A 26,046-nucleotide genomic window follows, 5' to 3' on the forward strand; every position below is an offset into this window, starting at 1 on the left:
TGACAAGGCAAAAATGTTTGCAGTGAAAACAGTCTATCCTGTAGCTCCACTGTCACTGCTTAGCGCTGGCAGTGCAGATGAGAGCGTGTAGAGAGGTAGGGAGAAAGTTAGGGTGTGTGTGCTGGTGGATGGATGGAGTTTGTGTCCCATCGACGACACACACATTGTCTTTAACCGCAAACTTTTCCTCAAGTGTAGCGTTACCATGACAACTATAGCAACCATGCTGCCATCATCAATCTTGGCTGCACCATAATTACATGTTTAACCCTCCTGTTGTCCTCGGGTCAAGGAAGGAAGGAAGGAAGGAAGGAGGGAGGAAAGAAGGAAGGAAGGTAGAAGGGAGGGAGGGAGGAAAGAAGGAAGGAGGGAGGGAGGGAGGGAGGGAGAAAGGAAAAGAGGAAGGAAGGACATGAGGAAAGAAGGTAGGGGGAGGAAAGAAGGAAGCAAGGAAAGAGAGAGGAAGGACAGACGGTAGGAAGGAAGGGAGGAAAGAAGGAACAGTCAAAACAGATGGGGTCAATTTGACCCGGGATGACGACAGGACGGTTAAAAAGGTTTTTAAATTGTGACTTGGCATTTTTCTTCATTTTTTATAGTTTTAACTTGAACATATAATACCTTTAAATGTTGAATGCCTCTATTAAAAATGTACAGTCCACCTTTCTTCCTTCTTTACTGCACCACCCAATTAGGGAACCACTGACATACTATACACTGCAGTTTATATACACATCCACATGCCTGCAGCAGGTTTTTTTATGTTGATATCAAGTAATGATCTGCATTAAAGCATCCATTTAGCTGATCAGGCCAAAGACAGGGAGTCATGTGGGAGCGCTGGTGTAATAAATCACTCTACCTCCAAGTGTGTGAACACTGTGTATACGCTGCTCGATATGTTTGCAGGCACATAAGCATCTTTATATGTTGTTAGTGCCTTCTGCTGCAATAAATCACCCCACATGCAAACCAGTATGTGCACTCCACGTGTGTGTGTGCATGTATGTATTGATGGATGCTGGTGGTACTGTGGTGGTGGTTATTACCCATTTCTGAGCTCCACCATTCATCATCAAACTTGCGCTTTTTCCTCTGACATCCTATACATCACTGCAGTTTCCCGATAATACATCAATGTTCATGAAAGAGGCAGACTGTAATAGAGGCAATATACACCCGGAAAGCTATATTATGTTCATATAAAACTCTGTCTTGTAACTTTCATGATGTTATGCAAGGAGAGTTTTTTGAAATTCTAGTTTTATTTTACATCCGCTGTGCAGTTGCTTAGCCCTGGTGTGTTTAGATATTTAACAGCCCCCACTAGGAATATTGTCTTCTTGTTTAGCAATAGAGATATTAACATGCCTTAGCAGCCTCTCACTTTGGTTACCATGTGATCCTAGTGATGGGTAATTGTGATGACATGTTAGCGCATTAGACGTCTCCCCAGCTGCATTATTAAGAGCTTCTAAAGTGAGATCTCCAGGCTCTTTAATGAACGATCACAGGGAGGAAATGTTTTCATGCCAGCGTGAATTAGTTCACGGGGGCTGCTTCATCCTATGCTGTTTTATCAGTACAGTACAGTAATGTTCTTTTGATTGGTGTATTTGGCACAGTGAATATGAAGAATAATAGTAATATCTTTATGATATGCTGCTGCAGCCTAAAGTCTTAACACTGTTCATACTATTCAGGGTGAAATTTGAGCCAGTTTAACATTTGAGATAAGGAAAAAAAAGCCACAAATTTGATGACTTATCCTCATGTGATACAGATTATACAAAAATGGAAATATTTCAATGTTTTTGTGCAACTGATTTTTGTTGAGTATTTGACAAAAAAAAAACGAAGTAAAAACCACCATTCAAAAACACTGTTCATTTACATTTTATATTACCTATCGGAAGCCTTATGTTCGCCAGTGTTACGTAACATTGGACCATTATATTATTAATAGGGTAGGGTTAGGGTTAGGGTTAGGTTAACCCTAACACTATTCTTTAAAAGAGATAAAAAATAATAAATAAAATATACATTAAAATAATATCCAAATACAATCTCCAATAAGACTCTTGATATTCTACAATCTAGTAGCTGTCGATTGAGAATATGATCTACTATAGTTTACAGCTTGTGAGACTGTACAGTAGGATAGAGAGATGTAAAACCACAGTATCTGATGTATTTAAGATAGGTGAAGGCATGTTGGTGCCTTGTAGCTTTCTATAAAACTGCTGCACATCTGTGTTTGTTTTTTTCTTCTGACTTTCCCGACTAACATTCCCACATGACCACTACATGAAGATCAGCGGAGATAGTTTCATTGCATTGTCTGTTCTGTTCAACACACCATATGTGATTGTACTGACAGGGTTCTCATGGCTTTGATTATGACACCTCTAACAACCATGAAAAAACATTCATAGGCAAAGTGTGCATTTGGCTCATTGCCATTTGTGAAGAAAGGAACCTATGACTGAATGTTGTACTTGTGTATTAGAACCTCGAGCTACTCTATTGATGTTTTATGTTGGTCTATGTAACTACCATCAATATGTCAAAGCTAATATGTCACTAGCCTAGGCAAGAATTTGAAGGGGTCTAAGCTAGTGCACTTGAGAGCTGTTTTGTGGTAGACCATGCATGCCTTCCTCAACACATCATTGACACCATAGCGACGAAGCTGTTGTTGGAAGTCAAACACCTGCTGGCAGACAGTCTTATGCCATTGCATGAAAGCAACCCTTTCAGTATCAGCCATTGTGTCATACCTGCAATAAAAGGGGTTGGAGTAGGGGTCCTCTGCAAAACTCATTAGTGCTGGTATTGAATGTGTGATTTGAGATATCCTTTTTCGACATTGTCTAACTCAGAGGTCTTTGCTAATTGCTAATTACATAAGTAGAAAGTTCAGGAATGTCAGAGCATACATTAGACTGACCCTGCTGCCTCTTGTGGTTAGGTGAGGTACACTCTGCTTTGTAAAGTAATCCAACATGATATAACTGTCAAATCAAATGAGTAGTCGGCATATTTCTTGCATCTGAATTTTTTTTTTACCTTGGAATGTGATGGCACTGACAAAGTTTGGTTCATGTCTGCTGTCATGGTAACAGATTTCAAAATTGTAAAGAATATACTTTGTTTGGAACGTCCTTGGTGATAGACTGTATGTTGAATTTGTGTTCAGTGTCACTAACCAGGACTTCTCCACAGTACTGATACTTCCCCTTCAAACAGACATTTCCCTTTTGTTGTGTGGTTTCATCTTTCTTTCACTGTGGTATGAGGTATAGCCTACAACATTTTTCTCTGAATTTTACACAGCTACATGGTTTAACACGTTATGTTGGAGAGCATTGTTTGTCTCAGTGTTGTGATTGGCATATGCTTAGAGTCTGCAGTCTGTACATTTTATAGATTTTCCTGGACAGCTGTTGAAGTCTGACAATGACACCTTTGCAGTAGAACCATACTGGAAGGTTTGTAACAGTACTTACTTTTTGTAATACAACAATAATGGTCATCATAGAGATACAACTAGATTGGTGTGTGATACAGTGTTCACAATTGAAAGATGTCATATCATCTACCAATCCAAAATTAAATCCAGACTTTCAAGAGTATCATGGTATGTAGTATTTGGTGGTAGATTCTGATTGATATATTGGCTGATAAACGTATACAGAATGTGTACATAAATGCATTTTTAGTATGTAATTAGAGGCCATGATATTTTACTGTTAAACAGTAAAAAATGAAATCAGTGCACTGAAATAGTAAACTTATAAATAACTATGAATAAAAAACAATCAAAAAACATCTGTACATATATATTAACTTATGTAAATATAAGTATATAACTTTAAGAGTTAAGAGAAAGGATAAAAACACACACAAAATGCTGCCCTACAGAAAGTTAAAATATATATATATATAAATATATATATATATATATATATATATATATATATATATATATATATCAGACAACAAAGGCCAATATCGATACATCTGTGATAGGCCAATATTGACTGATACTATAGGCTGACTGATATATTGGTCCGGCGTATGAACGTATATTAACATGGAAATAAAATGTAACTTTTTAAAACAGCTGATACACATGTGTATATACGCAAATGTACAAATTTGACCTGTATTTATTTAAAAAACAAACAACAAAATCAGCATTCAAACATGTTGTATTCATCATATTCTATAAAATGTTCCTCTGGAGCATAACATAGTGATTCTGAATGTCTTTTTTTCATAAGATTAATCAAACACAAGGATTAATCCCACTTCATTCCTGCTGTTTTATAATTCTTTTCCTGGCATGTGCGGAAGTTTAATTAAACAAACATAAGGATTAATCAAACATATAGTGCATATATAATGACTGATGGGGAATTTATGAATGTGAATTGGTGTAGAGACAAATTATGAGTCAGAGTATGAATGGGTATGTAAGAGTTAAGACAGACTTTAAAGATATAAAAAATACATGTTGGTCTTTTATACTGTTTTATTTGGTTACAGCTTAAAAAACATATTACAAAAAAAAGTACAATACTAAATATGTAACAAAACCAATACAAGTGGCAAGATCTCCAAAATGAAAAGTGGTGTCTCCTTATATACTGTATCCAAATATCTCTATGGACCCTCACCCCTGATTCATCTGTTGAGTTTGAAAAATTCGAACACCAATGTGAGAAGTGATCCAGCATACTTAGAATGACATTTTGATTTTTTATCTCCACTTATATTGTGTGTATAGAGCCTTGAGTGGCTTTTAGTTTGGAGAGCACTTGTGTTTAATAGTGGTTAATTATGAAATGAGAGGTTCTTAAAGCATAATGAGGAATCGATGCATTCCTCTAAATCCAATTTAGTCCAGAGCAGCCTCATCCTCTGTGCTCTTAAGTATTCATCGACGTACAGTAGCAGAGCTTTAAATGTAGATGTAGTTAAAGCTGTCAGAGCTGCTCGCTGGTGACAGGTGCTCTCTGAAGTATTGCCACTGAACTTGAAGCGTTTTCATCTTGTCTGCAGCGTTTTGATCAAAGGCCAGATTTAATTCAGCGAAGCTGCAGCTCATCTCCATCACTGCTGTGGTTGGCTTTGTTCAGACACACTGTTTGTTTAGTGTTTCAGTTGGTTCATTAATCAACATTATAGCTGATCATTCTGGTTAGGATTGTGATATGAAGCTGCACAATGTGGAAGCATAAACTATTCTTACAACCTCAAAGGGTCAAGTGGTGAAAGGACCCTTGAAGGCTTACTAAGATTTGGTTTAATTGGAGTTTTTTTTATATTTACAGCATGCATAACGCTGTAGATGACACTGAGTACACTGGTACTGAGTACATTTCACTACATCTTCTCATTACAGACACATACTTTGTTTAATTGTTCAAAAGCAACCCTGTAAAATCTGTACCATCAAATGCCAGTTTCAAAAATTCTAATTATTTGAAACTGGAGCGTTTTTTTGGAACTTTGGACAAATAATTTGTTTTGTTTTGTATCAGAGCATAGAGCTCATATCAGCCACAACATGAAGTGCAATAAAATGGATTTTACCATAAAAGAAGCTACAATAATACAATTACTATTTCTTAATTCAACAATGCATCAAACCACTAACTATTCCTATTGAACTAACAGTAACTATTTGAATGGTTTTCTTACCTTAGCTTTTTCTAAACTGGCAAAAATGTCCATGGCTTCAAATTTGGTGCTCACTAATTGTTAACGTTCATCTTGGATGCATCAAATAAAAGGACCCCTGGTGGTTTATCTGTGAACTACATGCATCAGGTTTTTACACTGATGATGTAGAGCTCTCTAAAACTCATGGATGAAATATGATTGACTTGGTGTTACAGGGTTAAAATCTTGTCACTGTGGAATCATGTGCTTGTTGCACAATAAAAGCTCATGCCATAGGAACCTGGACTGTATGTAATAGGAGATCTAACCTTATTAGTCTCCACTTTGTGGCTGTATGCAGTGGATGAAAAAATATTGTATTAGCATATCTTGAAAGGCTTCACTCAGACAACTTCTGCTCTGATATCATATTTTTATGAACACATAATAAAAAAAACTGTCTATTGATGAACAGTAACATATGCAGCTGGAACTGTGTGGAAGAAATGATATAATTTGGGCCACTGTATAAAAAAACACTGTGGAAGAAAGTCTCTCTTGTTCTATCAGCTCTGTCAATTCTAAATAAAACAATCCAGATATTTGCTTAAAGGTAGATGCAAGGTGTTCACAAGCAGCAGATGTGAGTGAATGAGTCAGAACACTTCATTATAAAAATATCTGCATGTTTAGAGTGGCTGGGATTTAATAATTGATGCAAGATGCAAAAAAGAAACTATGTAAGTATACATGATTTTTGTGGTTATATACATTAGCAGAAGCACTGAATTTTACATAATGATAACATTGATTTCAATGCCGACAAAATGCACTGAAGTACAGCGTTTCTAAATCCCCAGCATCTACCTTTAGACTGTGAGTCTATCCTCTCACTCCTACTCCCTGTCTTTCCTTGTCAGGAGCATCGAGGTCAGGTAACAAAAATTGAACACTTTCAAAAGCCCTTGATTTCATTTACCTATAGAAACACATACATTGCTCTGACAAGCAGGGACGTTTATCTGTGACATGAGCACAAAGGTGTGAATACCAGACAAAGGCACTGATTAAAATGATGGTGACAAGCTTGTCCTCTGTTAGCCTACATGCATCTACAATACCCCTCAATGCATATGTTATACCTTTTAGAACCATAAGTCCACGTTAATATACGTTTATATTAAATAAAGGCAATAGAATCAAGGGAATCTTGTCAATCAGGAACCATTTACATTTTTAAAAATGAAGTAATTATTTGTATAAGTCCATTTAAATACACTGTAGGTGGATAAAATATTTAATTTAATGTTGATCATTCTTTTGTGGTTACACCATTCAACATTTTCAGGAGAATTCAGTCTTTTGGTAAAAAAATGGTGCAAATGTAATTTCAAATTATATAAAACCAGCAAAAATACTAAATGTACATTTTAACGAACTATTTTTAACATATTTTTGAATTGCTCATCTTACCAACCCGTATTTGTCACTGAGCCTTACCCAGATAGCATAATACGTGTCATTGTCTAAAAATGATTGAGACTGAGTTGCAGTTCACACTGGAACTTGTGATACAAAAATTATACATTTATGTATTTATGTTTGTAGTAAGTCTGAGAATAAGACAAGATAAGACAAGAGACATAACCTCTGTAGAGATGAAACCAGCTGGTAAAAGAAACCAAGTGGTAAAACAAAGGAAAACTCAAACTTGTACTTTAGGTAACTTTGTTAAAATGAGTTTAGGAAATATTGCTGACGCCTTATTTTAAGCTGCTAATGTATCAATCCCTGTATCGATACATCTCCGTCCAGCTCTTCATCTAAGAGAAGCCTGATGAGAAGCTTGTTGAAGCTTGTTGCCGTGAGACAGCCCATCACTTTGGCTCATGATCATTTGGCCCCCCTGTCGTCCTCATGGGCCCTGGTGGTAATGAGTGCTTGTTAATCCTTCTGTCACTATCTCCTCCAGGCAGACAGCCATTTACAAGTGCCAGAGTTGATTAGCAACACACTCCCACACAGTCCAGTTCAATTCAGCCTTTTAAAAAGAGCTTAAAGATGGCACTACTGTAACATCGGAGCCATGGAGGGGACACCATACACTGACGCCTGTGTCTTAGCTCACAACCTAGACAATTGGCATCGAGCGTGGTGTAACGACCTTCTCTCAGTAGCGCTTGGCAGTCATTAGTGGTCTTTAATACTCCCCATTGCCTTGTTGTGATGTTTGACAGAGAGCCAGACATCCTTTTCTCTCAGTCGTCTTTGCCTCAAACTCACATTTTCAAACGTATAAAAGTATTTGTGAAATCGTTTGCTTATAGTCTGATTCTTGGGAAAGGCCGAGGTCATGTCTGTGGATGTTTAAAAAGGTCTGGAATGCTTTCAAAGACAATGCGAGTTGTTGAAACAGGAAGCCAGAAACAAACACAGGGCCTGTTTCCCCTCCTAGGGGTTCATCTGGGCAGCGAATCAAACGGCGTGGAGCACCAAAAGAACAGCATTTTGCACGGTCAGCAGAGAAGTTGTTCACCCCATTATCTCTGGTTGGTCATGGAGGAGAGCACCACTTCCCGCCAAAGCATACACACACATACACACACACACACACAGCTTCACACTGCAGCCAAATAAACACAAGTCATGTTCTGTGACCTCAGAAGAACAGACATTCCTATTTGGTGCTGAATTCTGCAGCCGAGACAAAAATATCTCTGTTGTCTTCTCTACCAGTAGGTGCTTTCTCAAATCTCTCTCTTGCCACATCACAAAGTTCCCCCCTAGTCAGCTTTGTTTGCGGTATAGTGGGTTGGAATGCTTGGTTTAAGCTTGAAATGGGGCGGAAAACTAACTGACGCTGAGGTACAATGGGAATGGCACGAGAGTGGGAACGTCAGTCCGGATTACTGGACAAGTCTTCCTGCGGAGGCCGAGGAACATAGATGGGAGATGGCAGGGCTGGTACAGGGCTATCAGACATGCTTCAAGGAGTCTTCATCGCATATAGGAAGAGAGAGAGATGTAGCCACGTGAACAGTGCAGGCCATTTTTGCCTCTCCTTTTCACTCATACCCCTATAGTAGTGCACATTAGTGTCTCAGACAGCACAGGAAAGGTCTGTTAAGATCACAGGACAGTAAAACTCACTATAACTCTTCTCTGCTGGAGCTACATAATGGTTTGACTTGTATCATAATCCTGTCATTGGAAGTTATGGCCATGGTGACAGTTGTTAAGCAGAAGTTACACAGTCTTGCTTAGAAGATGGGTTCACAATCTTTCTAAGTATTCCAATCTTATAGTCACAAACACACACGCACATACACACACACGAAATCAATAAAATATAATTAAGTCCATGACTGCTTATTTAACAAGGAGTAACCTCATACCAAAGCCTCACATGGTTACAAGTTGTTAAAGGACAGGTTCACCATTTTTCAAGTGTGTCTTAAACCAGCACTCCGTAGCCCACATGAACATTAAGTGTGTTTTTCTTGCTGTAATCATTCCTCCTGTTCATACTGACCATTAGAGGATCCCTTCATATCATAATGTACTGTATATCCACAGTCCTCTGTTAACTGTGATGGATGTTTACAACAGATAGGGTACACATTTACACTACATTTTTCTGTCCAAGAAATCATGTGACAGCTTGTTTTGACCTGTTGACACACTGCCTCAGTCCAAGTGAACTGTGAACACAGTTCGGGGTACAGTGCTCAGGTTTGGTACAGAGTGTTGGTACACTAGTCAAACGAACCAGACTTTTGGGGTCAAACATACCTACAGGCATGGTTCGGATTGCCTAGTGGGAGTACACCCTAATAAGCAATTTAGAGAACCTCAGTTTAAAATGCAAAAGCTTAATAATTCTTTTCTACATCTGTCTATCCTGTTGCTTAACCAAAATAATTGTGCTGCTCACTGAAATCTGAATCCAGAGAATATGATGGGACTTTGTTGTGACTGTTTGAGGCATATTCATGAATAGTAGAGCAGATGGACCCAAATGCAAGAGACTGAAGGCTGATTTAGGCTTAAATAAGTACGTTATTCTAGGACTGAACCTGGCAAAACAAAAACTAGCTGAGCTGAGCCAAACAGATGCAGGACAAACTGAACAGAACTTAATCAAACAGAGACTGAACTGAAAAGTGAGACTTAAATACACAAGGTGATTACTAACAGGACAGGTGAATCACATGAGAAAATCAACTAAGGAGGGAAATCACAGGAAATACAGACAAAAAACACAAGAAGAAATCCTTTCAAAATAAAACAGGAATTTAATTCCCAAAACAGAATGCTCAGGCAGGATGTGACATACTGTACTATACATATACTATAAGTGTAACTGTACGTTTAATCATGTGTAAATCTCTTGAATGGAACTGCCACAGCAAAGATGTAAATTCATTTTAAGCATAAACTAGCAATATAAATAAAGTTGTATCATATCATAAATACAGAAAAAAATAGTAGTCTTTCGCACATTTTTTATCCAATTAAATACAAATATCATTTTAAAAGTGCACAGAATTGTTAGCAGGTATGTTTTTAGACAGTTTCCATTTTTTAATTTTCAATTTAACTTTAGAGTATCAGTGAATATGACTGCTTTTATTGTTGTCAGGTCAAGTTTCATTATTGCATATTGCATTATTGCAGAAGAAAAAAAACTTTACTTTAGTAAATGAGCTTTGAGTCCATATCCATCATATCAGTGTGAGTATAAATATAAAAGATGATGTCAGTGTGCCATTAAGGAAAATATTACTTTCTATAAACCCAATATTTTTTTATTATATTATGGATGTTACTTAATGGTGCAGGCTTATAGAGTTAATGGAGCCTCGTCACATATTTTTATGGCTATTTAACATTAATGTTGGATTCACTATACGAATTGTAATCTTAGAGTGAGTAGAATGTGCACCCATTAGGGAATGAAGAGTAATGAAGGAATATGGAAGTAGAAGTTTTATACTTGCAAGGTTGCAGCATTGAACAGCCTGAGGCCAACTCAGTGAGACCTCCTGCAGTTTGTGTGTAAACTGAGCAACATCAGCTGGATTTAAAGGTCCCCCCCCCCCGATTTATTCATAGTTTCCGACAACTATTACAACCCACTCACACACAACGTACACACACATGCCTTCACAATCTTTAACAGCTGTTAAACACACTCCGTTGTTCAGTTCATTCAACACGAAGATGAGAAAAGTGGACACTCATAAGTTAAAATATATAATCTAGACATGGTTTATAATCAGACTTTTGTCTAAAATTCCCTTTATACTGCTGGAATTTAAAGGACAGGCTCACAATTATGTCAGTGCTTTCAATGGAAGTGATGGAGGACTAAATCCACAGAGTGTCCACACAGTCATTTAAAAGTAGATGATCAGCTTCTATTGAGCTTCAGCAGTGTGAGTTAGTCATATCAGTGATATCTGACACATTTACAGTCTTTTTAGCATCAAATTCCCTCTTAGTGTTTCCTCTTGAGCTGTAGTGGAAGTATAGTAACAAAAACACTGTAACGTTGAAACACAGAAGATTTGACTCATTTGGACGCTGAAGCTTCATATTAGCTTCAGATCAACTTTGAAATACATTTTTACACAGAAGATGTTCATATGGGTTCCTGACTGCTGGTTTAAGACACCTTTGAAAAATGGTGAACCTGTCCTTTAACAACTTTTAATCATGTGAGGCTTTGGTATGAGGTCCTTCTTTGTTAAGTAAGCAGTCGTGGACAGGAAATGATAGATTTTATTATACATTATTGTGAATACAAGATTGGAGTCCAGGTTCCTGCTGGAGTGTCTATTTCCATGTCCTCCAGTAAAGACAGACACTAGGTTTGTGTCCACACACTACGCTGAGATGTAATGTAACCCTAACCCTGACCCTAACCCTAGACCAGCTTTGGACATGACTGCACAGGAAGCCCTCACCACTGACAGGAACAACCAATAAAAGACAATTTGTAGGAATGAAGCTACAACATTTAACTATAAAAGTCATGAAGAGAAGCTGATTCTGAACTCACAGGTCCAGAAATCAAACTTTTCTCCACATTGATATTTGTGAAAATGATTGCTGAGAAAGGCAGTCAGCTTAGGGGGAAAAGCTAAGGAAATCTTGTGTTAAGAATAATTGATCACAGATGCACTCCAGCAGAGTTGAAGCAGAGATTAATAGAAGTTGTGAGAGGCCCTATAGCTGCATTCATTAATGCATCCTCTGCAGATTCTGGTGAACAGTTTTAAAGTGCCTCTTGTAACTTTCAGACTTGTCTTGTCCTTGTGATGTTTTGCCCCCCCCCACCCCCACTGTTCTCACCACAGCATGAAATTACAATCAGTGTACCCTCGCTCCCTGGGGCCACCTCTGCTTACTGATGCAGGTTTCTACTTTATAGTATATAGAGGATGACGCTGTTAATTAGTGACATGGTCCAGAAGCAGTCTGAGAGTGCAAGACAACATTCATTAGCCGTGCCCTCGCTTTCAATTTCCTCTTCTATGTAAATGTAGCAGTTAATGTCATATTCACTCCAACAGTAGTATAACTAGGAAGTAAAATAACATGTGGGCTACATTTACACTCTGTTATGGATACTTTTTGATGAGATTTTGGATAAGAGGATATTTTTCCTTAAATGTCAGATGTTTAACCACTTCATCCTCTCTTTCAAAATACACTTTTCTACCCGATTCACCTCAAAATCTCTCTATTGGTGTCTCACAATCATCTAATAACCCTAACCCCTAACCCTAACCACTTATGCTTGTTTCTCCCGCTTTCCATAGTGCTTAGAGCCCTGCAAAGATTCCTGGGTGATGAAGAGGAAAAGCAATTGCAGGGAGCTGTGTGAGGTACACTGCGACACGTTGCATATGTGACCAGAATCAAATAAAAAGCTTTTCCATCTTTCTTTTTGTAGAATCATTCCATTTAAATACATAATGTTGGAAGTCAATATTGTCATTAGAAACAATCCACTATTTATTTTCAAGGGCTTTACCTTCTCAATCACATTCTTCTCACCCATCCACCATCCAGCGGGTGTTTCCCAAGAAGCACTGGGAGTGTGTGACCAGCTGTGAGTTCCTTCAGTCAGTGTTGGCGGTGAAGCAGGGCAGCTGTCCACCTCCAGAGAAAGCCAGCGGTTTCGCGGCCGCCTGCGTGGAGAGCTGCGATCACGACCGAGAATGTTCAGCTCAGAAGAAATGCTGCTCCAACGGCTGCGGACACACGTGTCAGTCTCCGAAAGACCTCTACAAGGGTGAGTGGAGGCATGAAGACAAAGCCTAACTACATATTTATCCAGCGTGTGATACAGTCAGGAGAGAGCAGAAGTGGAAAGTGACTTAAGTACATTTGCTCAAGTGCTGTACTTAAGTATAATATTGAGGTACTTGTACTTTACTGTAGTATTTCCACTTGATTCTTCCACTCCACTACACCTCAGAGGGAAATATTGTACTTTCTACTCCACTACATGAATCATCTCACCAGCCCTCACATTTATCTGCTGACCCTTTGGAGGGACCCCACCCCTAGGTTGGGAACCACTGGACTAAACTAGCTAACTGTATATAAAGTAGTGTAAACTAGCTAACTGTATATAAAGTAGTATACACTAGCTAAATGAATAAAGTAGTGTAAACTAGCTAACTGTATATAAAGTAGTGTAAACTAGCTCCACCTCCAGCAGCTACAACAGTAACATGCTGCTCTAACACTGATGCTTCACTATTAATAATCTAATGATGTCATATATAATAATATATCACTACTTTTACTGTAATACTACATACTACATCACTCATAATACTGCAGTACTTTTACTGTAATACTGCATACTACATCACTCATAATGCTGCAGTACTTTTACTGTAATACTGCATACTACATCACTCATACTACTGCAGTACTGCATACTACATCACTACTACTGCAGTACTGCATACTACATTAGTACTGCAGTACTTTTACTGTAATACTGAATACTACATCACTCATAATATTGCAGTACTTTTACCGTAACACTGCATACTACATCACTCATAATACTGCAATACTTTTACTGTAATACTGCATACTACATCACTCATAATACTGCAGTACTTTTACTGTAATACTGCATACTACACCACTCATAATACTGCAGTACTTTTACTGTAATACTGCATACTACATCACTCATAATACTGCACTACTTTTACTGTAATACTGCATACTACATCACTCATAATACTGCAGTACTTTTACTATATTACTGCATACTACATCACTCATAATACTGCAGTACTTTAACATTAAACATTTTAGATGCATGACTTTATTGTACTTTATACCTTTACTTGATCTGAATACTTGCTGCAAAACAGCACTTAGACCATCAGTAAGTACTTTCTACTCCACTACATTTATTTGACAGTTTTAGTTACTTTCCTTTGACTTCATTAACAGGATGTGACTGTAGTTAATATTCTGTGTTCTGCTGCACATCTGCAGGTCAGCTGTTCCACTCAGATTCAGGTTTACATGGTTGCATTGCGTGTAATAAAGCAGACCTCATAGATGAATCCTGAGCTCCATCAGTGCCTGATTATGACTGATGAACTAATGTAATGACCTGAATGTACTGCAAACACATTATTATTATAATCCTTATTATCTAAATAAAATATTTCCTGGTATAAACTCTAAAATGTCATCATTCTTAAACATTATGTGCTGTGACATAACTTTAAACTGTCATAAAGTTCCTTTCAAGCTAAAAAAAAAAAAAGATGTCATCCCAGCCCCCCTGTGGGTCTTTCCTCAGATAATTGAAGTAAATCCAGGTGGAACATCTCTTGCTGTGCGTCAGGTGGAGTTTGCCCTACTTATGCCTCCATTGTCAGAGGAGGGATCAAAGAGAGCTGAGGAAGAAAAAAAAACACATCCTGGAAACTTGTAGCAGTGAGTTTAGGCCTCACTGGTGGTTACACACATGATGAGAGAGGAATGATATGGGGAAACTCATTTTGCCTTTCACACCTTGTCACTGAGTAAAGCTGTAAATCCCAGTCCTGAGGGCACGAGCTGTCCTCGGTATTTGTAGAGAATTACAGCACAGCTTTCAGGTTAGCTGACTTGTTTTTTTATCAGGATGGGACATTTGGCGTAAATTTGAAAGTAATCTTCCTTGTTTTCTTTTTCTTTTGGCATATCTGACACATCTGTATGCTGATTACAGAACAAAGAAATGAGTAAGGCAGTTTGGAGAAATGTGGAGTAATGTGCAGACTGAGTGTCTTGTTGCTGCATGAATCATATAGCAACAATAGCCCAATTTTATGCACGATCCATGACAATGAAGATAGAGAAAAATAGAAAAGTAAGATATTGTTGTTCTCACTTTGTATGTACTTCATACTCAGGTGCTCCTCTGAAGCCAAGAAAGGAGCTAGGCTTTGAAGAACTCTCCTCCGATCAGCTGGAGGTGCGTTGGTCCTCCCGCTTCAACATCTCAGCCGAACCCGTGGTCAACGTCCTGCAGAGGAGATGGAACTTTGGCATCCAGCCCAGCGAGGATACCGCCACCTCCTGGCAGGTGGTTGCACAGGTTAGTTTAATGCACTGTGGGCGTGTATGATGGGATGTATGGTGGTTGTTCAGATCTAGGGATGGAGTTTCTAAATGAACCTATAATTGATAATTTTAACCAAAGTAAAAGTAATGGGCGTGTCAGTTCTGATTTATTACCACAGGTTTTTTGGTCTGGGAGTACTATTAGAAGTTTAATATCACTGAATTTAAAGAACAAGTACTTAAATTGAACATTTTGACTGATAAAAGGCTTTATTAGCCTGTGGACATTTCAACTTGTCAAAGCAGGAAACTTACTTTACTTATATTACTTTTATGAAGCTTATAGATTTGCATTTATGTTGACATTAAAATGGCTTACTAATATTTTCGCCCTGCTCATGTATGTTAATGCAGTGGACAAAATATTAGGAACACTTTTCAATATAAACACACTCCAGTACACCACCCACACCAAACCCCTATGGCCTCAAATAATATCTCTAATAACCATGAAGCAGAATTATCTTTCTGACAATGTCAATTTGTATGTTAACATGCAATGACAATAACATTTATTCTGTTCTATAAATGTAGAATTTATGGCAGAGCTGTTGTATTGGAATGCATTAGTTCCTAATCAAGCACATCTCTTAATTTGGTGATTTAGATTTTTTCAGCATTTTCAACTGAGGCAGAGAGAAAATTCTCATGGTGAAGCTAATCTTAGTAAATCCATTGGAGTATCTGAAAAATGCATTAAATATCTCAGTATGATGAAGATATGTGAGTCACACTGCTGCCAGATGTCAGGTTCAACCCATTGTTTTAAACCCTTCCAGTGTGTGAGGCTGCGGTTTTATGTAGTTTTGGCCATTTGTCCACACTGAACTAGTGATTCATGCACAAAAAGTTCGCTTTTACAGAAACTCTCTCAAGAATGAATAAATCTGAAAACAGTGATGGAGGTCTGGATGGGAGTTTTTGTGGCAGTTAACTTAAACATACAACTTTCTATTGCTTCAAGTCCTCTGTGATCATTAATTATAAATACCCCAAAAAGGTAATTACACAATACCATAAAATAGTGATTTTATCACTATGTAACAGTTTTGTTCTTGATAACTGATCAGGTGTTTCAGTGTGGATAAAGATAATTAGAAAACCTGCCTGACAAAGTTACTGTGGGCAAACATCCATAGTTTTTAGAAAGCAGAGAGCTCATGTTGTGTCTTACTCCCTGTTTTGTTTCATCGATGGTAGACCACAGAGCAGGGAGCCAGGCTGACTGACATCCGACCGGGCCGCTGGTACCAGTTCAGAGTGGCAGCCGTCAACACCCATGGGACCAGAGGTTTCACCACACCCAGTAGACACATCCACTCCAGCAGAGGTCAGACAAACACACTCTCTCTCTCTCTCTGTGTGTGTAAGAGAATGACTGATCTTGTGTTACTGCAACAATGAGGAGCAAAAATCCTTAAACATACAAACTGTGAGATGAAGAATTTGAGAAAATGTGACAACTTATTCAATAATAGGTTTGTTTTAGGTCTTGTGTTACAGACATGTTGTGTTTATTACCATAGTGTTTAAAACAATCACAGTATGAATAAGGTACATTTTACTACTCAACAAGAAAAGAAAGTTAAAAATGTTAACAATTCTTAATTCTAGCTCTCTGGAATCAGGTTAATTAACATTTTCTGTAGTGACAGAAAGTGTGAAATTCTAATCACCTCCTGTTATTTTGACAGATTTTTAAAAAATCGCTCCTGGTGCTGCAGCACGGTGGTTTGGATACGAGAAATGAGGTCAAATTTAACAAGATAGCAAAGTTATGGTGACTCAGAGGGACCAACACAAACGCAACAGACATGAAAAGATCTCTAAAAATGACTTTTTATTGAGTTTTCATTACTTGAATATATATATATATATATATATATATATATATATAATTAATTTATGACACATATATGTCTCTTAATTTGCATATGTTTAACAAATGGACTCTATGAAAAAAATGTAGTTTGATGATGATTGAAACATAAATTGGACAACCAATCACAGGCTTAGACTTGTATATTAATCTCAGTAAATCAAAGGAGCTGTATTTTATTGTGAAAGCCAGTTTTCGGAAATTTAATGAATTCAGCAAAGAGAGAAAAGTGTATATCTAGACTCAGCAGGGTTTTAATGAATAACTGTTATATAGAGAAGATGGCAGATATAACTTCATTAAAGCCTGAGCAGTCTTTTAATGAAAGGAAAGGTTCTTCGATGTGGTTTCCTGCATTTAAAAAAAAAGTTTCAGTTTGTAGTACTACATTCTGAATATTTGCACTATCCCTCCACCCTCAGACCCCTCCAATCCCCCTGCTCCCACTGAGCTGAGGGCGACCAACATGACATTCGGCCCCGGCAGGACGGTGTCAGCCCAGCTTCAGTGGAGCATGCTGGCTGACCTGGATGTTCCTGTCCACCACTATAAGGTCAGCTGGAGCTGGACCGCAGTGGGACAGCCCTCTGCTTCATCCCTGACCAAGAGGAGGAAGACTGTCAGAGAGGTGAGGACTGACTCCCATTCCAAGCATGTAGGAGAACCTACTACCAACCAACCAACCAACCAACCAAGCAATTTCTAACTAACTGACCAACCAGCTGACCGACCGACCAACCAACCAATTTCTAACTAACCGACCTACCAACCAACTAACCAACCAACCAACTTCTAACTAAGCAACCAACCAACCTATTTCAAACCACAACTGACAGATCATACTCATACTCCTTTAAGTAATGAAAAAAGGGTTACCAAATATTTGGTTGTGTAATAATGCAGAGTGTGTGTGTGTGTGTGTGTGTGTGTGTGTGTGTGTGTGTGTGTGTGTGTGTGTGTGTAGGGCCAGGTGGAACTGGACAGCATGAGGTCTAACAGGAACTACAGTGTGGAGGTCCAGGCTGTTTCCTACTGGGGACAAACTCAGCTGAAAGGACCGCGAGCAGTGCTTCACTTCAGCACCCAGCGTGGTACGTTAACACACTCTGACATTTAGAATTTTAACTTGTCTGACCTCGTTCTTTTGCAAGGTTTAACACTTCTGTCTCAGTTTCTGCGTGTTAATGTTTTTAAATGTTCCTTTTGATTCCAGAAATGCGTTTTAAGATCTTTGAATTCTATGCCATACTTTTATAGTGCCATTTTATCCTGTGGGGCTTAAATATCTGAAATATTGTCCTGCTGGGATGTTACATCTTTGATCCTCTATATCTATGAGCTTCACCCCACCCAGACACAACCTTAACATTCCACACTCACAAGCGTATCAGTGTGGCGGAGCAGAAAAATCTCTGATTCAAAATGCCAAGGTGTTCCTTTCAAAAGAGTGACAGGCTGACATTCTGAAAAAGAAAAAAGGAAGTACACGTTCTTAACAATTACATACTTCAATCTTAAAATGAAAGCATCATTATGTTTTGTTGTTGGTCACTTTTCTCCTTGTTAAGTTCTCACTGAGATTGAAGCTGAATAGACATATACAACATTTACATTCACATACAGTACAATAGAATAGAAATAATTGGACATGAGCCATGTAGAAATGTTGCTTTCAAGTCAAAATCCTTGGCTTCAACCTCTAAACACTTGGTTTGCAATGTGTTTTTTTTTACCTTGCTGACAAGCTTCTGTTGGTTTTTCCATGTGTTGCTCATGTTGTCCACTCTCATATTTCAGATTGGATATGTATTTGAGAAACTGACATTTGAGAGTCTGTATAAAGGACCAGTGTACGATAAATAAGGATTTTTCCACTGTGAATCATGGAAAGATATTCCAGTATAACCCCAGATTAAAGACATTGAAATGTGCAGAATAGGTTCCATTTAACTATAGTCCACTTCCTTTCTGATTTAAGACATGTGATCTATTTTGAAGCCTCCAGTCCTGCACCACGAAACCCTTCAGGTGACATACTTGATGTGGGGACGCCATTCTACCAGGACGGACAGCTTCACGTTCATGTTTACTGGCAGAGCAGCACAGGTATGTACTGTACAGTATTGACAGAAGCTAGAAGGTAGACACACAGTCTGACATGCAGTGAATTACAGAATATGTCATAACATTGAGCAGAGACTGAATATTCTAAGCCAACAATCCATGGTTTTTACCTTTCTGTGGGTTGGAAAGTGTTTGACTGCATAAAATGAGTTTATAAAAATGGACACAGGTTTACTTAAAGTTCAAAAAAAGAGAGGGAAATGATCCATCTTCTTTTCAGTTTCTGGCCAAGATAGAAGCAGCACATTTAGATTCAGACAGAACAATTGTATGCTTGAGCTCATTAAATATTTTGGGAAAGCCCAAAAGCGCCAGAAAAGACTGATGCTATTGCTGTGTGTCCAGTGCATATATAGCTTTTTATTGACTTTGCTAAAAATGTGCCTTGTATTCTGTCTAAACACACAGTCAGCTTAGTTTTACTGGAGGATGTTGCTCTTTTGATGGACCAACACGCCCAGAAACTGTCTCTGTCTGGTTGTAGTGGATACAGAACTTCTCATCTGACTCTGGGTAAAGATGAGGATATACCTCTATATAAGCCACACAATTGTATCTGAACACCTTCTGTGCACATGTTGCAGCGTTTAGATAGGAGAGTATTTCCCAAAAGGCTCCTCAATCAATGATGTATGAGTGCATGTAGAACTGCCTCTGCAGCACAGTATTGAGTAAAGTTGCTTTTAAAAAAATGTTTTAGATCCTTCAGTTGAATTCTACAGAATCCAGTGGGGCCCAGAGTACTGTGGACACAACCAGACCAGACCTGCAGAGAAGACAATCACACAGGTAACCAAACATTCTTAAACTGCACATTAACATGAGCTAAAAAGGATTTACTTTCAGCACTCTTACTGGAATAACATGCATTTGTTAGATTTTCCCTGTCTTCATGTGTAATGTGTAATACCTCAGATCCCATTGACTGTTGATTTTGTCCAGATTTTTGAGGAAATAGCAAATTTCTTCACAGCATTCTGGCTATGTTGGTAAAAGCTGGAGCAGTGCAGCTGCAAATTTTTTTTTATTAAACTGGGTATTGTGTAACAGTCATATAATTTATATCTTCTAGTTCATCGAAATGACCTCAAATATAATCCAAATAACCATCTACTATTGCACAGTTAAAGTGTATCCTCATTTTCTCATTCCTTTTTATTCTATATAATGATTCGTATATTTTTAACATGGCCCAATAAAGAAATAATAAGTACACAATGCCAAATTCTCTATAACCCAGTCAGCATGTCAATGTGGGTCCAACATGGGCTATGTGGGTATTGAGTGGGCATGGACTTGAACTGGGCAAATTTTGCAGGTCCCACATGGTTTCAGTAATATGGGCCCCATATGTGAAGCCCACATGGGCTGGCTAAATGGGCCCCATTTAAGGTCCATTCTGATCCCACTTAGATGGGGCCCACAGGGACATGCTGGCTAGGAAGAAGTACTTTTACATAACAAGAGACAGAAATAGAGTAAATATTGTTGAAGGGTTAAGACAGTGTTTCCATGTTGTTTTTCATATTCTACTACTGTATCTAGGTTGAGAGGCAAACTTAGTATTTACTTGGTAAGGGAATTGACATCTAGTGTCATTGTGGTGAGATGATGTAATATGAAAGGAAATTATTTCTTCTAAACATATTATGCAAGAATATGAGGACCTGCACATGCCAGTGTGATATCTGACTAATCAAAATGTGTTTAATAATGTTTTTTAGCTAGAGGCATATTCTTTAATAAGTTGCATATGGACAGTCGAAACCTAGTTTGATCACACTCTGTCTCTCGTTATGTGATTGCAGGAGAGCTTTGTCAGCCTGCAGGGTTTGCTCTTCTCTTGTAAGTATAAAGTCATTCTGCAGCCGGTCAGCAAGAAGAGTCGTCCTTTGGCAGAAAGCACCAGCTTCTTCACTCCGTCCTGCGCTACCATCCAGGCCAAGAGTCCCAAACCCATCACCTGCACTGGGGAAAGTGGTGAGACTTGAGTGAATATGAAGCACATGAGCATTTTTTTTTTGCTGCAGCTTCTCCTGGTCTGGTTTAACACTGAGTTCATAACTTGGAAGAAGTTACAAGTCAGCCTCCGGGTGATGATTTCAAATTGGAGATATCAGGAATGTATCACTTATAAAAATGTTAGGGAATCATAACTAATGTCTAAATATTAGAATGAGTTGAAAAAATAAACCTGAATACAAGACAAACTAGATAACAAATGCTGTATAATATGTTAAATGTATATATTGCAAATGAAAATGTGAAAAACAAGTGAAATTAACAGCAGGCCTTCTTTGGTTGAAACTTCCAAATTTTAAGGAAAAAAAAGCAGAAAATATTCAAAAGTGTTTGAGAAACTAGCAGCATGTTTAGTCTTTTTTCATGCTCCTTTTGGCAGTTTGCTCATCCCTCAGGCCTATTATGAGTCCTCTATGCAGACTGGGACGATGTCATAGGACTTGTTAAACATCCAACCACCTGTCTTTATTTAACGCCCCCCCCCGTGGCTGTTTTTCCTGTGTGTTTCCAGTGACCCAGCAGAAGGTCTTGGTGAAGGCAGCCAACCTGACAGCATCCTTTGAGGTCAGAGGAGGCAATGTGACAGCCATCTTTAGCTGGGATTTGTCCTTGTCCCCTCTGAACCAGCAGCTCACCGGCTATCAGGTGACCTGGGCGGAGGTCATCTCCACCAGCCGCCACAATAACAACAAGCTGCCTCACAGCCTCATCTCACAGTCCCAGATATTACCTCCGGTCAGTACTGCTGCTAATAGACAGTTTAAACCATATATATATATATGTATATATGTCTAATAGTTTAAAAGAAGGAAGGAACTGGTCATTTACAAGTACAAGTGCAAATTATGAGGAAAATAACAAACTTTAACTAATTTGTAGTAACTAACTTCAACTCTGAAGTCTGAACCATGAAATAATTGCAAGAAAATTCTAATTCTTTGAAATTAGAGTTTATTGGACCTTCTGACAAGTAATTCAAAACAATTAATAAATAAAACTTTGCATCTGTAAGTTTTGTTTTGTATCATATTTGATACACTGGGAATTCTTTTCATAGCATGCTTTTTAAAAACACACAAACACATTGAATACAATTTTTTCTTCTGCATGGAGTTCATATCACTACCTTCAAACTTTTTTGATAATAATACATAATGCATGAAATGCAATAAAATGACAATTTACAGATTTACAGATGAATGAGCTTCTATACCTGCAGTATCTAATTTGATACACACATTTTTAACATGAATTCACCATAAAATAAGCTACAAAGTATGTATTAATTCAACATTACATTGGTTTATCTGTGTACTATATGTATGTAATTGTCATGTATCAAATATGATTCACCTGGCATTACAGGGTGAAGTTACCACACTAAATAAATAGAAGTAAAGTTAAAAATAATCTTTTATTCTGTCCATGGTAAAGTTCTCCTTTCTGTGAGTTTTAATGCAGATTCAGATTTGAAATTTCCCTGCAGTCAAATCTCAGGGTTCACTGGGCTGACAAACACCTTCCGAAATGGTTTAATCTGAAGCCTCCCAACAATTTCACACACCTTGAGCATCTCAAACAGTGTCTTGTGCCTCCTCTTCCTCTTCTTCACTGTGTTTGTCCCCCTCTTGCAGGATGGTAATGTTCTGGTGGTGTCAGGTCTGCACCCTGCCAGTCTCTACAGGCTGGAGGTCCAGGCCATCACAGCAGAAGGTGAAGGTCCTGCAAACAGCAGATCTTTCCAGACTCCTGGATACCAAAGCAGCCTGAAGCACAGTAAGCAATCAATACATTTAATCAAAAATATACCTCATAATCATCTGTGCAGATTCTGTTTCAACCGTTGGTGTTGGCATTAATAATGTATTCTTAATTCCAACATGTCATTAACCTCAACTTCTTCCTGTCTATTGATCATTTTCGGTTCTAAAACCAAACTATTGGTACACTACTCACAACTGGACTGGAGTTGCACTACTGTATATATTGTGGCGAATTTTGACTTGGAATACCTCTGCAAAGTGGTGTTAGGAAAAATGTGCATCAAGTGTGTGTTGGCATATTTCAGAAATGAGACACACTTGCCTACTATTGTGAATGTGCACTCAATTGATCAAGCTATTGGGATGCACCCTAGCTCAGCTTCACCCTGAGCTGAGAGCTAATCAGCCAGGATGATTGAAAACACCTGTGTGGTTGGTCAGAGCCTTTAATCTTCATGCAGACACAAGATGTGAAAGCTGGCTCTGAAATGATGAAAAAAAAGTCCATCTTCCCTTCAAAATGTCTTCCCTACTTTCAAATAAAAGTACTTTGATTTTTAGAATGGAACATGTTGGAAGATCTGAATAAATTAGTTTTAAACAGATAGAAAGTTTGTACTCATAATTGTCTTGTCTTCTCTAATTCAGGAAGCAAGCTGAGGAAGTATCACCATGAACAGCCCATCATTGAGAGGCACTGAGCCCAGACAGCCAAATCAGCCTGCATGAGCCAAGTATCCCCAACTTAAGATGACAATGAAGCTTCACCAGCTTCATGATCAAGGCAAATTCTTCATCACAACTGGCAGCCATTTAAATCTCTCCCTGCAACACCCCACAGTGGGCCAAACTGTTACTGTTAATGCAACACAGGCTGTAGAATTTTAATATTGGTGAGAACATGACTGACACTACTGGCAGTCTCTACTGGCTTGTACATTTGTTTTTACATGGTGAGCCACCAGGATAGAGTTGGCATGGTAACTGCTGGATGGCTTTATGTTATTTTCCACCCTTTTTCTTAAGTAAAAGCAGCCATGGTACAGTCAGCTGTGTCTATAATGTCAACTGGAACACAGTGAGTAATAATACCAATACTTTGAGACAGAGGCTGTCAATCATCTATCATGGTCTCATTGATTTACAGTCATTTTTCAGATGTTTTAAATATAATAGACCAGCAACGTATAGAATCACTCTGAAACAGCAGTATGGTGTAATGCAAGTTGTGTTAAAGAAGTGGTATTTCCCCTTTCCTTCCAGCTGAGAGATAAATCTCATTACTTGTTTGTGATATGTGGGTGTGCATCATAATAGCATATAAATACAGTAGCTATACTAATGTCATTAACTGTAGGGTTGGGTATTGTTGAGATTGTTTTTTTGATCAATGGTGTCAATACAAAACATAAATGTGGATACTGGTATGAAGACAATATCCATATAGGTTCTGAGTTGACTTTAAAAAAACTTCTGTTAGACTACTCTATTAGGTTTCATTGCCGGCCGTACCTATGTAAGCCTGTGATGTCAGCGCAGGTGTTTCCCAAAAGCCACTACAGAAAGAAAACTGTGGGTCTGTTGTAAACCGCATAATTTCCTACTACTCGTACTAACTCTGACGTCATTTGAAGTATGTAGTGTGTTTCAACTGCGTAGTATGTGATTTAGAGTATGTGAGAAGTTCCTGGATGGTTTACTAGATTCTCCAGAAATGCAGAGTATGCATCAAGAGCTGACTACTCACACTCACATTACCCAAGATGCAACGGAACTTCTGAAAAAAACCCAAAATACAAACGTCACAGATCACCACCTCTGTGGTTTCAAGTTAGCTACAGCGAGGGTATGTTCGCTTCCTGTTTTCAAAATAAAAGCACCAATTCTATCGTTATGGTTTTCTTAATAATAAAAGGTAACGGGTGTTTTATTTTATGAAAATGACAGGAAGTGCGTTACTCGCTACGGCTAACTCCGAAATCGCAGGAACAAAACTTTAAACAGGTGTTATTTGGACAAATTAGCGTCACATTGTGGATCTAAAGGACTACTTTACTTTCTCGCCTAAAAAGGTTAGAAATGTGGATAAAGTGGTATATTTACAGAGTTACATCTAAGATGAAATCAGCTTCAGCCTGATGATTTCAGCTCTGATAGAGACGAAATGCATTGTGGGTTATCGTGTAGTTAACGGTCTGCTTACTATCTGGTCGTTTAGTGTGTAGTATAGAAGTATGTAGTATGTAGTATGCGGTTTTGAACACAGCCATAGAAAGAAGGAACCAACATGGCCAGATTAATGTTGTTGAGCTCCATTAGGCCCCTGCTTCACCCTTTGTGCTTAATCACCACAGAGTCAACAACAGGACTCCAATGCTTGAATACTCCCATTAAGATTAAGACTTGACTTCAATATTTCTTAATTTAGCAGTGTGCACCATGTGAGCTGTGTTAGTACAACTCCTGCAAGGAGATCCTTCAACACATGGTTGAAGAGAGCACAATACAAACTACAAGGCAAGGCCAAGAGACTATGAGCAAGTTTTATTTAACTATTTAGCCTTTATTTAATCAGGTTAGTCCCATTGAGACCTGGCCAAGACAGCAGCAACACAGTTACACTAAAAGAATCAGACAACTCATAAATTATCTACAATAAAGCGTCAGGTGCTGAAAACCATAAAAGCTTTCTTTCCCAATTCAGTTCTTACTTTTGGAACAACCAATTGGAAAATGTCCATAGAGCGAAGATTGTGACCTCCTTGTTTCCATTTTTTAAAAAGTAGTGCCAGAAGTTAAAAAGCCACAGGAACTAAAAGCATCTGTTGAACTATGATTAATTGCTTCCTTTCACCCCTGTGTTTAGTTGTGCTCTCTGCAGCAGCCTGAGGTCTATGTTTGACTAATTAGTAATCAGTGACATTCAAC

General features: G+C 38.3%; 1 protein-coding gene across 1 annotated transcript in view; it reads left to right on the forward strand.

The window, feature by feature from the left end:
* The window catches only part of anos1a (anosmin 1a), a 30,657-nt gene extending 6,838 nt beyond the window's left edge, over positions 1–23,819 (forward strand). The window contains exons 3-14 of the mRNA XM_053314487.1: positions 12,498–12,563; positions 12,751–12,973; positions 15,120–15,304; positions 16,531–16,660; positions 17,632–17,837; positions 18,174–18,300; positions 19,208–19,315; positions 20,034–20,122; positions 21,142–21,313; positions 21,867–22,090; positions 22,990–23,131; positions 23,767–23,819. Coding sequence (XP_053170462.1) covers positions 12,498–12,563; positions 12,751–12,973; positions 15,120–15,304; positions 16,531–16,660; positions 17,632–17,837; positions 18,174–18,300; positions 19,208–19,315; positions 20,034–20,122; positions 21,142–21,313; positions 21,867–22,090; positions 22,990–23,131; positions 23,767–23,819 — 1,725 coding nt within the window. The remainder of the gene's footprint in view (positions 1–12,497; positions 12,564–12,750; positions 12,974–15,119; positions 15,305–16,530; positions 16,661–17,631; positions 17,838–18,173; positions 18,301–19,207; positions 19,316–20,033; positions 20,123–21,141; positions 21,314–21,866; positions 22,091–22,989; positions 23,132–23,766) is intronic.
* The last annotated feature ends 2,227 nt before the right edge of the window (positions 23,820–26,046 follow it).

The sequence above is a fragment of the Scomber japonicus genome, chromosome 24 (assembly GCF_027409825.1).
Source record: "Scomber japonicus isolate fScoJap1 chromosome 24, fScoJap1.pri, whole genome shotgun sequence".
Taxonomy (NCBI): Eukaryota; Metazoa; Chordata; class Actinopteri; order Scombriformes; family Scombridae; genus Scomber; species Scomber japonicus.